This window comes from Protomyctophum parallelum (assembly GCF_964188405.1).
Source record: "Protomyctophum parallelum genome assembly, chromosome: 8".
Classification (NCBI taxonomy): domain Eukaryota; kingdom Metazoa; phylum Chordata; class Actinopteri; order Myctophiformes; family Myctophidae; genus Protomyctophum; species Protomyctophum parallelum.
The window spans coordinates 32,976,154-32,989,807 of NC_139703.1; the positions used below are offsets into that span (position 1 = coordinate 32,976,154).

General features: G+C 43.1%; 1 protein-coding gene across 3 annotated transcripts in view; it reads left to right on the plus strand.

Moving 5' to 3' along the window:
* rnf123 (ring finger protein 123) overlaps positions 1 to 13,654 on the plus strand; it is a 187,343-nt gene that overhangs the window by 32,038 nt on the left and 141,651 nt on the right. For all 3 annotated transcript variants that reach the window (XM_083771405.1, XM_083771407.1, XM_083771406.1), the window contains exons 22-25: positions 653 to 753; positions 2,238 to 2,430; positions 2,694 to 2,839; positions 10,860 to 10,943. In XM_083771405.1, coding sequence (XP_083627531.1) covers positions 653 to 753; positions 2,238 to 2,430; positions 2,694 to 2,839; positions 10,860 to 10,943 — 524 coding nt within the window. The remainder of the gene's footprint in view (positions 1 to 652; positions 754 to 2,237; positions 2,431 to 2,693; positions 2,840 to 10,859; positions 10,944 to 13,654) is intronic.

The window sequence follows — 13,654 nt, forward strand, 5'->3', positions numbered from 1 at the left end:
CATACTATGGTGTCACACACAAGAGTAGCAAAAAATAGCTGATCTACAAGCTCACAGTGAAAGTGTGTCTGTCTGTGGGCTTTACAAACATTAGTAGAAGAGTAGAAAATGTCTATTCATATTTTTGAGTGGTGCCTAACCGCTCCAACTAACAGCTATGTGTGTCTGTTTGTCCGTCCATCCCTATGGCGGCATGAGCGTGGCAACCTCCTGATTGGGACACGCACTCACATACACAAACACACAGTAACTATAACAATAAAAGTGTAGTTGCACCGCTCAGTTCAGACTGGTCTGATTTTATTTATTTATTAGGGCATGCCTAAAATAGGGATGTCAGGTGGTTCTGCCAGAGAAATGTTTTCATATTCTTGGGAGAGGTTTTTGTCTTGTTTTGATCCTCCCAATAGGCTCACTCTCAGAGCAGAGCAGAAACAGTGTGTTAAACTGTGCTTGTGCTCTTTCTTCTTGTGTTTTTGTTTGTAGTTTGTTTTTTCTTAGGGAAGATAATAGTCTGAAATCTTTCTTGTCTATGCTGTGTGCCCTCTCTTCCTGGCAGGTGTTTCTACAGATAAGGGAGACGGTTCTATCGATATTGAAACGTGGCCTAAATGTAAAACTAAAAACATTTCTGTTTACCTTTGTCTGGCAGATGACCTGGCCAGTAAAGCCAACATCATCATCGACCCTGCAGAGATCCAGACCACTTCCATGGATGATCTGGATGAAGATGAAGAGAGTGGAGCAGCACAGGTTTGTTTGTTTTAATTAGAAATCTCATTAACAATTGTACTGCAACAGCATGATGTCCAAAACTAAGGCTGCACAATATATCGTTATCGTATCGTTCAAGGTATGGACATGAGCAATATCAGTATTGCAAAAAGTCAACGGTATTGCTTTATCGATATATCTTCTAAAGCCAGCAACATCCCTCTGTTTTTGTGTGTGTGTGTGACACAATGTTATTATGCAGTTTTTTGAATAATGTTTAGTTTTCAACACTTAAAATATAGAATATCGTTGCTGTCAGGAGGAAAACACCTAACTCATTTTTTGAGGTTTTAGATTATAATTTTCTTCCTAAATCAGTGCTATTGAACACCCTTTACGTCTATGTGTTGTTTTGAAAATATTGGACAAAACCTCTTAAGGAACTAACTCCACCACATCTCCCCCTCTCATGCAAGTAATTGACAATACTGTATATAAAGTCACAACACCAACTTTGATGAGGCAGTATTGCTTTGTTTTCAAAATATTAATTTCCTGAAAATTGGCATTACAATTGGCATTAAAATAGGATGGATGCCATTCTGCCGAGTGGCCAGCAGATGGGGTGGTGCCCCATGCCAGACGTTTTTTAATAACCAAAAGCTACCGGATGTCACTAGTTTGAACCGGAACTGAAAGTCGGCCAGGTCACAACAGGGATATTGTATATACCGGTATGTGTATTAGCGCGATCGCTTTTTTAATCATAACTAAGTCAAATTAAGCTCTAATCAAGTGCCGAATATCGCATTATTTGCAGATTATGAGCCATAATGCATATAAAGACTGCTTGTGTGTGTGCACGGGCATGCACGCAAGAATTTTGGCCGTTTTGGCCTGGAGCTAGCTAAAAATGCTACAACATGCTAACGTGATGATAATTAATCACCGATTATTGTGGATTAAACAAAACCCGCGTATACGGCTATGGCAAGCTGGACAGAGTTAAGGTAAGCTCGTCTTTACGGGCCCGGCACTTAAGCTGTTTTAACACCCTGAGCGGCAAGGACGGAGTTCTCCGTTCAATCAATTAGTAATGCCCAGCGCTCAGGACGGAGATTGATCAAAAGGACGGAGATTATTGGCTGGGAGCGTATGTTGCGCAACATTCAATGTTATTTTCCGGTGGGACGTCGTCGAAAATGTTCCCCCCATTTTAGCCGACGAGATCGGAAATCTTAAAACGTTAATAACTCTTGATCTAAATCATTCCGTCCAATTCCAAGAAAAGATGATGTGTTAGACGGCCCATCGCAGTCTCGTCGCTAGTCGTGTTAGAATTAATCATACCTCCCTCGAGAGTGTGTTTGGCTACATCAAGCTACTTCAGCCACATCCAGGATAGCATCCGGTCCGTCGCTAAATGTGGTCCGCTGCTATAAATCGCTGGGCACTATGATTTAATGGATTAGATAACCCCAGGCGTTCGGGGTGGTGTTCAAATGTGGGTTTGTTTTTTCCAGAGGCCATTTGGTGCTGTAGCAATGGGTGGAGCACTGGCCCGGCCCAGCTGGCTCAGTTCTCCCACATTGGGTCGGGCCAACCGCTTCCTCAGCACGGCGGCCGTCAGCCTAATGACCCCCAGGCGGCCGCTGGCACCGCCCGAGAAGGTCAAAGTTCGAACCCTCACCGTGGAACAGAGGACCGAGGAGGACAGTGAGTGACAGAAGACCTTTTATACACTTATGTTTTGGACTATCTGGGCTATGGCTACCCAAACGTGTACACACACACACACACACACACACACACACACACACACACACACACACACACACACACACACACACCTCCTATATGAGGTTATTGGTGTAATCCCATCGGTGTAATCCCACCTCCTCTAATCTCCTCTGCCCTTTCATTTTCTTCTCTTTCATTATGCTTTCCCATCCTCCCCCGTTTTCAACAATGACCTCAAGTTGAGGGAAGTCATGGTAACGATGGCCTGTTGCTGGGGCGACCATTGGTAGAGCCAGACCAGCCAATCGCAGAGAAGTCCCTGCTGGAGATCGTTGATGGCATCGTAATGATGTACAACCTTAGTGTCCATCAGCAATTGGGAAAGGTGTGTATGTGTGTGCGTGTGTGCGTGTGTGTGTGTTTGTGTGCTTATCGTCACTGTCAGGTGGAAACCTTGTATGTTCAAATGGTTCCCGTTCAGAAAGAAAAAAAGGGTCATAAGGTCTTGTTAACAATTTTCATTGGTTCAACATTTATAAAGGTGATTCAATCTCACCCAGGTGCTGTTCAAACGGCGATTCAGTAGAAAACAATAAGGTCTGCAACACTGGTACAGTACAGGTAGAAAGGGAGTCTACCAACGCGCCTCAAGCCTGAAACGGCTGATCCGGTGCTTCACAGGTGCAGGGACATCAAAGTTGCATAAGGAGAAGAGACTGGAGCAGCACGGACATTTAGAGCCTTTTATTTAGGTGCTGAGTATACAAAACGACTAACGTTTCGACCTTGCGGTCTTCATCAGAGTCACTGGTACAGTACAGTATGTGTTACCGTATATCAATACCGGTATTTAAAAAAACCCACAGACGGACTAAACCACTTTCATTTTCTTTCAAGGAAAAATGCAAACTCACAATGTGTCGCAAAAACACATTGTGAGCTTGTAAATCGGGCAATTGTAGGGCATTGATTTATGAAGAAGATATTAAAAAGTTTAAATATGGAGAGGAGATACAAGGTTTATGCCTGACAGCAATGTTATATCCTTCCCTCAGTGTCCTTCTGGCTTGTCTGTCACCGTACCTATCAGTGTCAACAGCATCACGTCAATGAAGTGGACAGAAAATACATCGCATTCACATCAGAGGTCTTATAATGTGCCTATATATTGGAACAATCCCATGGCGGTAATAGAACTCATAAAGAAAATGCCACATGGGACTCCGGTAATGAAAAACTTGATGAGAAAGATCAAACCCCCTCTGGTGACTTGATCTCTTATATGGGAGTAATCACAAAGGGCTTAGAGGAGGGTGGCTTTGTTGGCAGATTAATGTTGTATCCGCTCGATAAGTACCAACAGAGTGCTTGTTTGGGGTTCTAGATCACCAGAGGTTCTTCAAAGCCCTCCACCCTGCACATTTCTTTAACGTAGGTTGTACTGTGGAAGCCCATTTCTGCCAATGAATACAAATAATAGATAGGGTCAGTTTTTTCTTGCCTTTCCAGCTATCTTCATCGTTATCTCCAAATCATGTTTTTCTTTCACAAATGCGAGAAGCAATTTTGTGAAAGAATCTCAGAGATATTATTGTGGCCTTTTGAACAAAGAAATAAAGCCACTGTTGGTCGTGGTGTTGTTGCAGTCTTTGTTTGTTATTGGATAGTAGCAGCCGCGTCTCTTGTTAACAAACGTAATCATGTAGAGCCGAAAGTTGCATCGAACTAAACATATTTATTTCTGAGCGTTACTCAGTCACATAAACTTTGAATTCAATTTCAAATGGGGGAGGAAACCGCTATTCGATTTCGAACCCATCAAATGCATAGTATAATTAATAACCAAGAAAATATACTATTCATATAGCAGGCAATAATACTAGAACAAATGCAAATGACATTGTAAAGTTGGCCGAGTGGCCAAGGCTCCAAAAAGTGACAGAATCCAGCAATACCATTTAGAGGGTTTTATTTCTCCACGATGCAGCAGTATTTACAGTGGAAGGCCTAACAAACAACAAAACACTGAAGACTAACCTCACAAAAAGACAGATGAAACTTAGCTTGAAAGCAAATTAGGAAACAAAAATCCAGAACGTAAGAAACTCCATTAGGCTATAAACGCTTCCAAAAAGGGACCCCTAGCAGCTCTCCCTGGGTGTTACCTGCTTGTTGCCCAAGCCACTACTGAACCTCGGCATCCTGCAGCCTCCCTTTTATACTGGGTGAGACCATACCAAGACACAGAACTAATTGGTAACCACTTAACTCAAATAAGACAAACTACGGCCCATGAGTTGATTTACACAATTATATACGGTTTTACTAAACCTATTTCCAAATACATGCACCCATTTCAGGCGCCACATTAATCACATAAGAGAACATACAACACAAGAGCTCTTGACACATAAGACAGACACCCCTCCTGCTCTAGTACCTTCCCCCACTCAATCAAGGGGATCACCAGTACTGCAGGAGAGCCAGGTGCCACACAATCATCATGAAACACAAATGACCAAACATATATGCTGTGACAATATTTGCAAAGCTCACACAATTCACTGTGAGCTACAATAATAAAAATATGCACTCATGTCCATTAACAGTCTTCCAAGCCAGCCAGCAAAGTTAAGAATGCTACTGTGTAGTTTAGGTGAGTGCATTGTTCTCCATCAATGTGTGTGTATAGGGCACGGGTTGCCCCGTGACAGACATAAATAGAAAATGGCTAACAGATATAAAGTCAGAATTGTGTGAGAAAACAAATTTGGATCTTTTTATTTGTACGTACTTCCACGTAGAATACACCTCATATGTGAAGCCTCTATGATTTTGAACTATAATGTTGGCTTTCTGCAAAGGTGTGAACTGGTAAACTGGTCTAACTTACTCAGTTTCTAAAGACCAAGGAGGTGATCACTACACAGTACACACGCACCACTACAGGCTCACGCTGATGGTTCAGAAATGCTTTGGGCGAACAGCATGCCGCACAAAACGGTGGTTCGCCTGTAGAGCAGCATACAACTTTTGTCTGCATTTGCCATCGCCTCACCCCGATTATCAACACAGCATGGAGCTCTGCGACACCGACACATGCCTCAAGAGAGGAGCACACAGCAGGTGTGCCAGAAAACAATAGTTTAGCTGATGGTGCGTTTCTATGTTATTGACCGGTTAGTTTTCACTACAGTACAGTATATTCAAGTATGTTTAAGTTTTTGGGTAGTTTGCATGTTTGTTCTTTTCTTTGTTTGGACAGGTTAGTAGGAAAGGTGAGAGGTTGTCAGCATAGGAGAGGCACAGAGCTCTGGCAGAAGCTGATTTTGGGAATAGACACTTGTTCAGGGACAACATCTGTTATATACCAAACACTGGGAATCAATCCTATTCTGAGTTTATCGGAGAACATGTCGTCCTGTGCTTGAATATGTTATGTTTCTTTTTCCAAGTAGTCTGCCTGCATTTGCAAAAAGGTTCTTGTTGAATGTTTTATTCATGTAGGCAGGGTGTGCCCTTATTCTTGAGTAAGAAATGCTGTATAAAAGTGAAATGTATTGTTATTTTATAATTATTATAATTATATCATACTATAATTCACTCAATGTCTGTCTGAGTGAGTGAATGAGTGTCTGTCTGACACTATGCGTCAGGATAGATTTTCTGCCATTTTGAAATGGCAGGGGGAAAAAAACACACCTACAGCTTTTGTGCAAATCTCACAAAAAAGTACAAATGATCTCTGGACCTATCCGCTTAAAACACCACAGGCAGAATTTTCATAGTCTGTATCATTCGGCTGTAATCGGCGTCCAAAGTTAGTGGGAGGGGCCTGTTTTACAAAAAATTACAAATCACCAACGGAATGTCCAATCCACCCCAAATTTCATTCACATGTCGAGGGTGGTTTAATCAACGGAGAGCCCAAAGCAATTTCATTCTTGCCCACCACCCTGCACATTTCTTTAACGTAGCTTGTTTTCATAGGCACATACAGTACAGGGGCCCGGACAGGTGTCAACCCACAGAGCCTAGTCCTTCCATGTGCCAGAATGGTACCTCCCAGTCCCGGCAGAGTAGTTCAGGAGGAATGGATTGTGTGGCCCTGGTTTTTCCCTAATGGGACTTATCGAGGGTAGCTACTGGGACGTAAGTCGGGACTTGATCACTCCCGGCTGGGTCACCTGAGTGAGGGGTATGATGTTGCGAGACCCGAAACCCCGATGACCTTGGGATACATCACTGAGGATACGTCCCAGGTGCATCCATTTATGTATGTATTTTGTTATAGTACTGTAATACTGTGGAAGCCCATTTCTGCCAATGAATACAAATAATAGATGGGGTCAGTTTTTTTCTTGCCTTTATAAATCTGCTATGCTATAGCGAGACAGGACAATTCCCTCCTGGACCCAATCAGAACGGGTAAGGTCTAGGTTATTTACAAAATGAAGAGAACACATGTATCGTGGGACAAAGGAGCGCGCTTTAGCATGTCGATCGGCTGCTTTCGCCGTTGGATTTGACCTAATGTTGGTGCTAAATAACACTTAAACTCACAGCCAGGTCGGGCAGGCAGGAGGAGGCGGCTTTACCTCTGAACAGATCCACATGAGCATGCATGCAACTAAACTCAAGGACGCACGCAGGTTTTCGGAAAAGGAATTTGGATGGCCTTGGTTCATTTTGGTGCCCCTGGGCTCCCTGCCCTGTCTGGGCCCCTTTTTGCACCATCAATATTAACACCACTAGAACACATCTGTGGTTGCCCAACACTATTGCAGCTAGGGATGTCCCGATCACATTTTTTTGCTCCCGATCCGATTCCGATCATTTGATTTTGAGCATCTGCCGATACCGATTTTCCCCAATCGAATATTTATATTTTATAGTACAATATCACAGACAATTTCCAGTCTAATATCATGATATGGATATAATATTGATACTAGGGATGTCCCGATCATGTTTTTTGGCTTCCGATCCAATGACGTGAAAATGACGTGATCGTCCCCAATTTCCGATCACCTGATCCGATCGGGACAACTCTTATTGCAGCCATAATGTTGCCTTATCTGTAGATTGTACACACCCATTTAATGCACATCTATCCTTGCATACGTTTTAGGGAATAGTTGTAGCAAGTCATTTACGGCTTTCCCTATAGTGCAGTGAGTATATCACAACGGGTTGCCACTAACACACTAATGCAATTTCCTCTGTTGGAGGAGAGAACATTTAGTACATGCAGAATGACAGACGCATGCAGTACAATGTACATACAGTGCATAGACCATAATGACAGCAATACATAGCCAGTGGGAATGCAGAGGATGAATGCATAGGCTCTGAATTGCACTGCTGAATTGCAAATTAAATTTCTGGATCGGAACGGAAATCCATCCCCACTGCACCACGTGCACTCGTACTGTACCAAATCTAGATTTCTACCCTGTATTACTCTATTCTATTTTTAAATTATTCCACAGTGTAATCTGTGTTCAATCAAATGATACCCCGGGACCTGGTTGGGCATGATGAATGGTGGGGAAAGCCGTTATCTGTTGCATCAGAACTGTTGAGGTTCTAGGATAGACCCTCAGGTGTCACGAAGAAGCCTTACTGTGTGTGTGTGTGTGTGTGTGTGTGTGTTTGTGACTGACTAAAGATATTGTGTACTGATTAGTGATTTGCGTGATGTTTGGGCATGTGTTGGAGTAATATAAAAAATCACAACCGTGTGAAGTGAGTGGCACTCTTATCATCGTACATCATCCATTTATTGTCAGTGGGAATTTAATCTTTGTGTAAAAATAGCCGAATTGCTCGTCCACATATGACCTAAATGACTTAAATTCTCCATTCATTGTCAATGGGAATTTAATGTTTGTGTAAGACGACAATCTACACTATAGCTGAATATAGGAGGGGCCAGCGCCTCTCAAAAATATTTATCTTTTGCAAATAATATAAAATCTCCCTTGACCTCTAGGGGGAGTGTGCGTACTAGTCGTACAAAGTTTCACACCGATCAGTCCACTTGTGAATGGCCTGTTCTAGTAACACCTGGGGCGGCAGTGGCTCAGGGGTAGAGTGGCTGGATGGAGACCACAAGGTTGCCAGTTGGAACCCGGGCTCCCCCAGAGTGTCGAAGTGTCCTTGAGCAAGACACTGAACCCCTAATTGCTCCTGATGTACTGGCTGGTGCCTTGCATGGTTTCCGCCACCATCGGTGTATGAATGTGTGTGTGAATGGGTGAATTGATGCACAATCTATGTAAAGCGCCTTGGATAAAGGCGCTATATAAATGCACCATTTACCTTTTTACACCATGTCTGACTGTCTATACTCTATAGTAATAATGCCACCAGCCTGCTCGGAGACTACAGATGAAAAGATCCGTCTTCATCACATTACTATAGAGAAGAGATAATGTGTACCTATTTGCTTGATGTTTGGACAAAATCTATTGTTTGTATTATCTTCCTATCGGACTGGCGGACTTCCGACACCACGCTCATGATGTCAGTATCGGTTAGCCAAGTTCCCAATGCAGCTATGCCCAAATATGGAGTCAGTTTGGCATCAGCCGCAAACAAATCAGTCGGCTCCATATATGGGCACAAAAGGGGGCATGCCCATGTATGGGCATATACAGATGACATCAGCAGTCTATATATATATATGGGCATAAAAGGGACAAGGCCTGACAGACAGAGATTTCCATAATTTCATTTGTCGGATCGGCGGTGAAACGTCCAGTAGGCGTCTCTAGTAAATGGTTACATAACATAATTATACTGACATAAATTGCAATGCTGAATTTGAGGGGTGCTAGCCCCCCAGCGTTGGGTGTTTGCGTGCACCACATATTGATGATTTGATTGGCTGAGCACGGACTGTGATGTATGATGATTACAACGCACAGGGCCTGACCTGGTGAGAGCAGGAGTGGACCTGGTGAGACGTAGGAGGGGCCCGGACAGGTGTCAACCCACAGAGCCTAGTCCTTCCATGTGCCAGAATGGTACCTCCCAGTCCCGGCAGAGTAGTTCAGGAGGAATGGATTGTGTGGCCCTGGTTTTTCCCTAATGGGACTTATCAAGGGTAGCTACTGGGACGTAAGTCGGGACTTGATCACTCCCGGCTGGGTCACCTGAGTGAGGGGTATGATGTTGCGAGACCCGAAACCCCGATGACCTTGGGATACATCACTGAGGATACGTCCCAGGTGCATCCATTTATGTATGTATTTTGTTATTATAGAGCGCCCCTCACTTCACATGAGTGATTTTTTCTTTTCAGCAGCAGAGACACATGACATCGCCGTTTTCAATGAGTAACAACTGTCAGAAAAACATGCCAGCGGGAATTGATATCCTCTTCCCATCCATTCACACCATCCACAGTAATTGTGTTTGAAAACAGTTAACAGTGCCAGGCATTACATTTGTCATCACCCTCTGTCAAGACTATCTATTATCGTCAACAGTAAATGTAGACCCCACCCCTTAGTCTGCTGGCTAGTTGTGTTTCTGTTAAATGAAGCATTCTAACAGTTTGAGTAAACATTCCTTTTGTTTGGGGAGGGTGGGGGGGGGTCAATTTAGCTGTTTCTGTCACCGGGAAACTGTTCTCTCCTGACTGAACAATGTGTGTGCCTAATGGTACATTAGGCACACCTAATGGTACTGTGGTTAGCGGAACCTTCAAGTCAGGTAGTGCTTGGGGCGATACATCCGTACGATACATCCAGACTAAAAGCAAAAGGTGTCCCTATTCTGGGGAATATGTTGTGAGCTTGTAGATCAGCTATTATCAGTGAAAAGATTTGGTGTAGTGGAAAAATGGACGGGACCAAGTACTCAACCCTGATGGATACTGTTCCACTAAGTATTTAGGGTTTGACTGAGATCAGCTTGCATCACCAGACACAAGACTGCTTCTCCAAAATTATCCCCCTCGTCCAGAGGTGGCATAATTTATTTTGTTTGGTATAATCGTTTCATTTTGTTTGGTATTATAATCGTTTGGTATATCCCTGTTTTAATTCCAACTTTTAGCGCGACTGAAGATACTAGACTGCTCGATTCGACATTCATGTGGGGGAACAAATAATAAAGTGTGTCGCCAACTGGATATCACTTTGGGAATTTTAGAGTATGCATGGCCTAGAAAAGACAGACCACACTGCCACTAGTCAGTTTGGACTGAAATGATGCAATGCTAATATTCTTTAGGGTTTAAGTGTCATGCTTAGGGACGGAATCGACACATTAATCTACGGCCGCCTGAGATCTTTACATGTCTATCAAGGGAAATGTCTTTTATTGACTGCCATGAGCACATGGAGTGTGCTGTGAATAAGTGTGTGTGTGTGTGTGTGTTTTCTTCCTTGCAGATGGTAGTGGTATCAGACGATGTCCATGAATACGCAGTGGCGCTGAAGGACACAGAGGAGAAGCTAGCACGGTGTCCTCCAAGGGTAAGCTTAACCTTCATTGGCAAAATCCTCTTCATTTGGCCATTTTTTACTGGACCTGTGGGAGCCATCCTATTGAATGTGAGTGTGCTAGGAGCGGGAGAGATGAACAATTATAGTCTGCAGGCACCTTTACTAGGTAGCGCGATAAATCATGTCAGTCAATGTGAATGTGTTAAAGATATTGAAAATGCATAGAATTTCTGTTCATTTATATACATTTTCTATGGGGACTACGGATGGTAATTAGCATTCTTGCTGAATCCGGTGTATTCGTCAAATAGCGACTTGCCAAATGAGTATTTGCATATTTGGGACCAGCCTTGCCACCGCACATAAAGACGCACAGCGTATACTACACATACACAAGGATATTAATCTCCCCTAAAACAAGCATATCAATCTCCCCTAAACGTACGTGTGTGTGTGTGTGTGTGTGTGTGTGTGTGTGTGTCTTCATTAAAAAGTACCGTACCAGCAGCAGTGCTGTCTATTCTTGTCTAACTAGAAACTTTGCCCTACTCTCTGCTTTAAATTCATTCCATTCAGTGTCTTCCACACTTGATTTATGTGCACACAATACCCAACACATGCAAAAGAGCGATACACATCTCAATTGACTGTTACCATATTCAGGGTCTTGCTGATTTAGGCTTGCTTAGTTTGTCTTGTTTTCATAAAACATTCATTACTAGGCATGTTTAGAGTTAGACATTGTTAGACACAGTAAGTGCAGTTTTATGGGAGTTATTACCATTTAATATGTTGTTGCGTCAGCAGACCCCAGACTGTAATCATGTCTTGTGATACCATGTTGTTGTTGTTTACCTGTCTACACTGTCCTCCTAGTGTGTGTATCCACTAGTCTCGCGTTGCCAGTCTGTTGCAATTTTCAAATGCTTCCGTCATACAGTCTGGAGAACGGAAGCTCTGATCATGAGTAAAATATAAAGCTCATCCATCTCGTCTTTACAGTTGTGCACATTTATCCTAATATAAATTTAAATCATCTAAGCATATATAGCTTGCTGCTTAGCAGAAATGGAGATTAAAAATAAATAAATAGTCAAGGTCAACGGCTTCCTCTCTGATAGATTCACACTGGAACGTGGCTGCAGACAAGGATGCTCGCTATCACCCCTATTGTTTGCGATCAGTATTGAGCCGCTCGCGTAGCTGAGTAGAGATGATAACAATATAAAGGGAGTAACAATTGACGGGGAACAGCACAAACTATCATTATACGCTGATGATGTGCTACTGTATCTGTTAGAACCGGCAACAACAATCCCATATCTAAAATCGATAATTTCCGAATACGGGTATTACTCGGGCTACAAAATAAATGTGGACAAAACAATGGCTATGGACATAAGCAGTAAAATACCACAAACAGTTCAAATCCAGAGTGAGTTTAGATGGCCTGAGGAGGGTATTAAATACCTAGGGATTTTTATTCCCCTATCTTTAGACAAATTATATGAGACCAACTACGAAAAATTAATTCTGACTATTAGTGAAGACTTAAACCGATGGTCGGCACTTCCCCTCTCTCTATTGGGTCGAATTGAGAGTATACGTATGAATGTTCTCCCCAGGCTACTCTATCCTTTCCAGATGCTACCTGTAGATATTCCTAAAATCATTTTCGACAAACTGGACAGACTTATTTCTAAATTTATATGGCAGGGGAAACGACCGAGAGTGAGGCTAAAAACGTTACAGTTATCTAAGGAGGATGGAGGACTGAAACTCCAAAATCTGAGACACTATTTTTGGGCGGCACAGCTGAAACCATTAACAATTTGGCTCCAGGAAACTGAGGATACTAGATGGTTAAATATTGAAAAAAAACTCTGTTCGCAACCACTTCACGTTGTGCCCTTCCTAGGTACCTCACTGAAAGAGATCCAAATGAACGAGTGGACTAGAGTTACTTTAAAAATATGGAGAAAAATAAAAACTTCATTTGGACTACCTAAACAGATTTCCTCGCTAACACATATTGGTTACATAAAGGAGTTCATACCAGCCCAATTGGATGTAGGATTTAGGGCTGTCGCAATTATCGCATTTATCGCATATCGCGCTATTACAAGTTGAAACCGCAAGGGGGCAGAAAAACCGCACAGGCGCAATAAACCGCAGGATCCCTGACAGTGGGCCGATGGACGCCCTGCAGCGGCCATCGCAGACGCAGCGAACGCAGCGAACGTGGAGCCAACAAAGGACTCTTGGTTAGAGACCTCTGCTGAGATCAATGCTCGATGCTCGATGCTCCTGCGCTGATTGTGCCCAATCAGTGCAAGAGCAACAGTGCAAGAGAGTTCGAGCAGAAACCAAACTCACTCGCTATCTACAGAAGGAATTATTTACCAACTAGAAAAAGTGCCCTTCTGGGCACAGGTCTCCACCAGGATAGGAATGTAGGACATTGCAGCTTGCCTTCATCTGGTGGTTGGATAAAAGGGCAACAAAAGTAAATGAACTTTGGAAGCCAATCTTAACCAATCAGGATGGAGTCTGAGAAATCTGAAAGACCGGTTTCATTGAATGGCTCTAGAGAGACTGTGTACAAATTTGCGTGATGTTTGGACAAAATCTGTAGGTGTACTGTGCAAAAACTTGTTTTGCACAAAGCGGCCTCCTGGTGGCGCTATAACAGGCCGTTCTGGAAAGTTTGGGGCAGAGGTTCATCGTTGGCATCCAGGGAG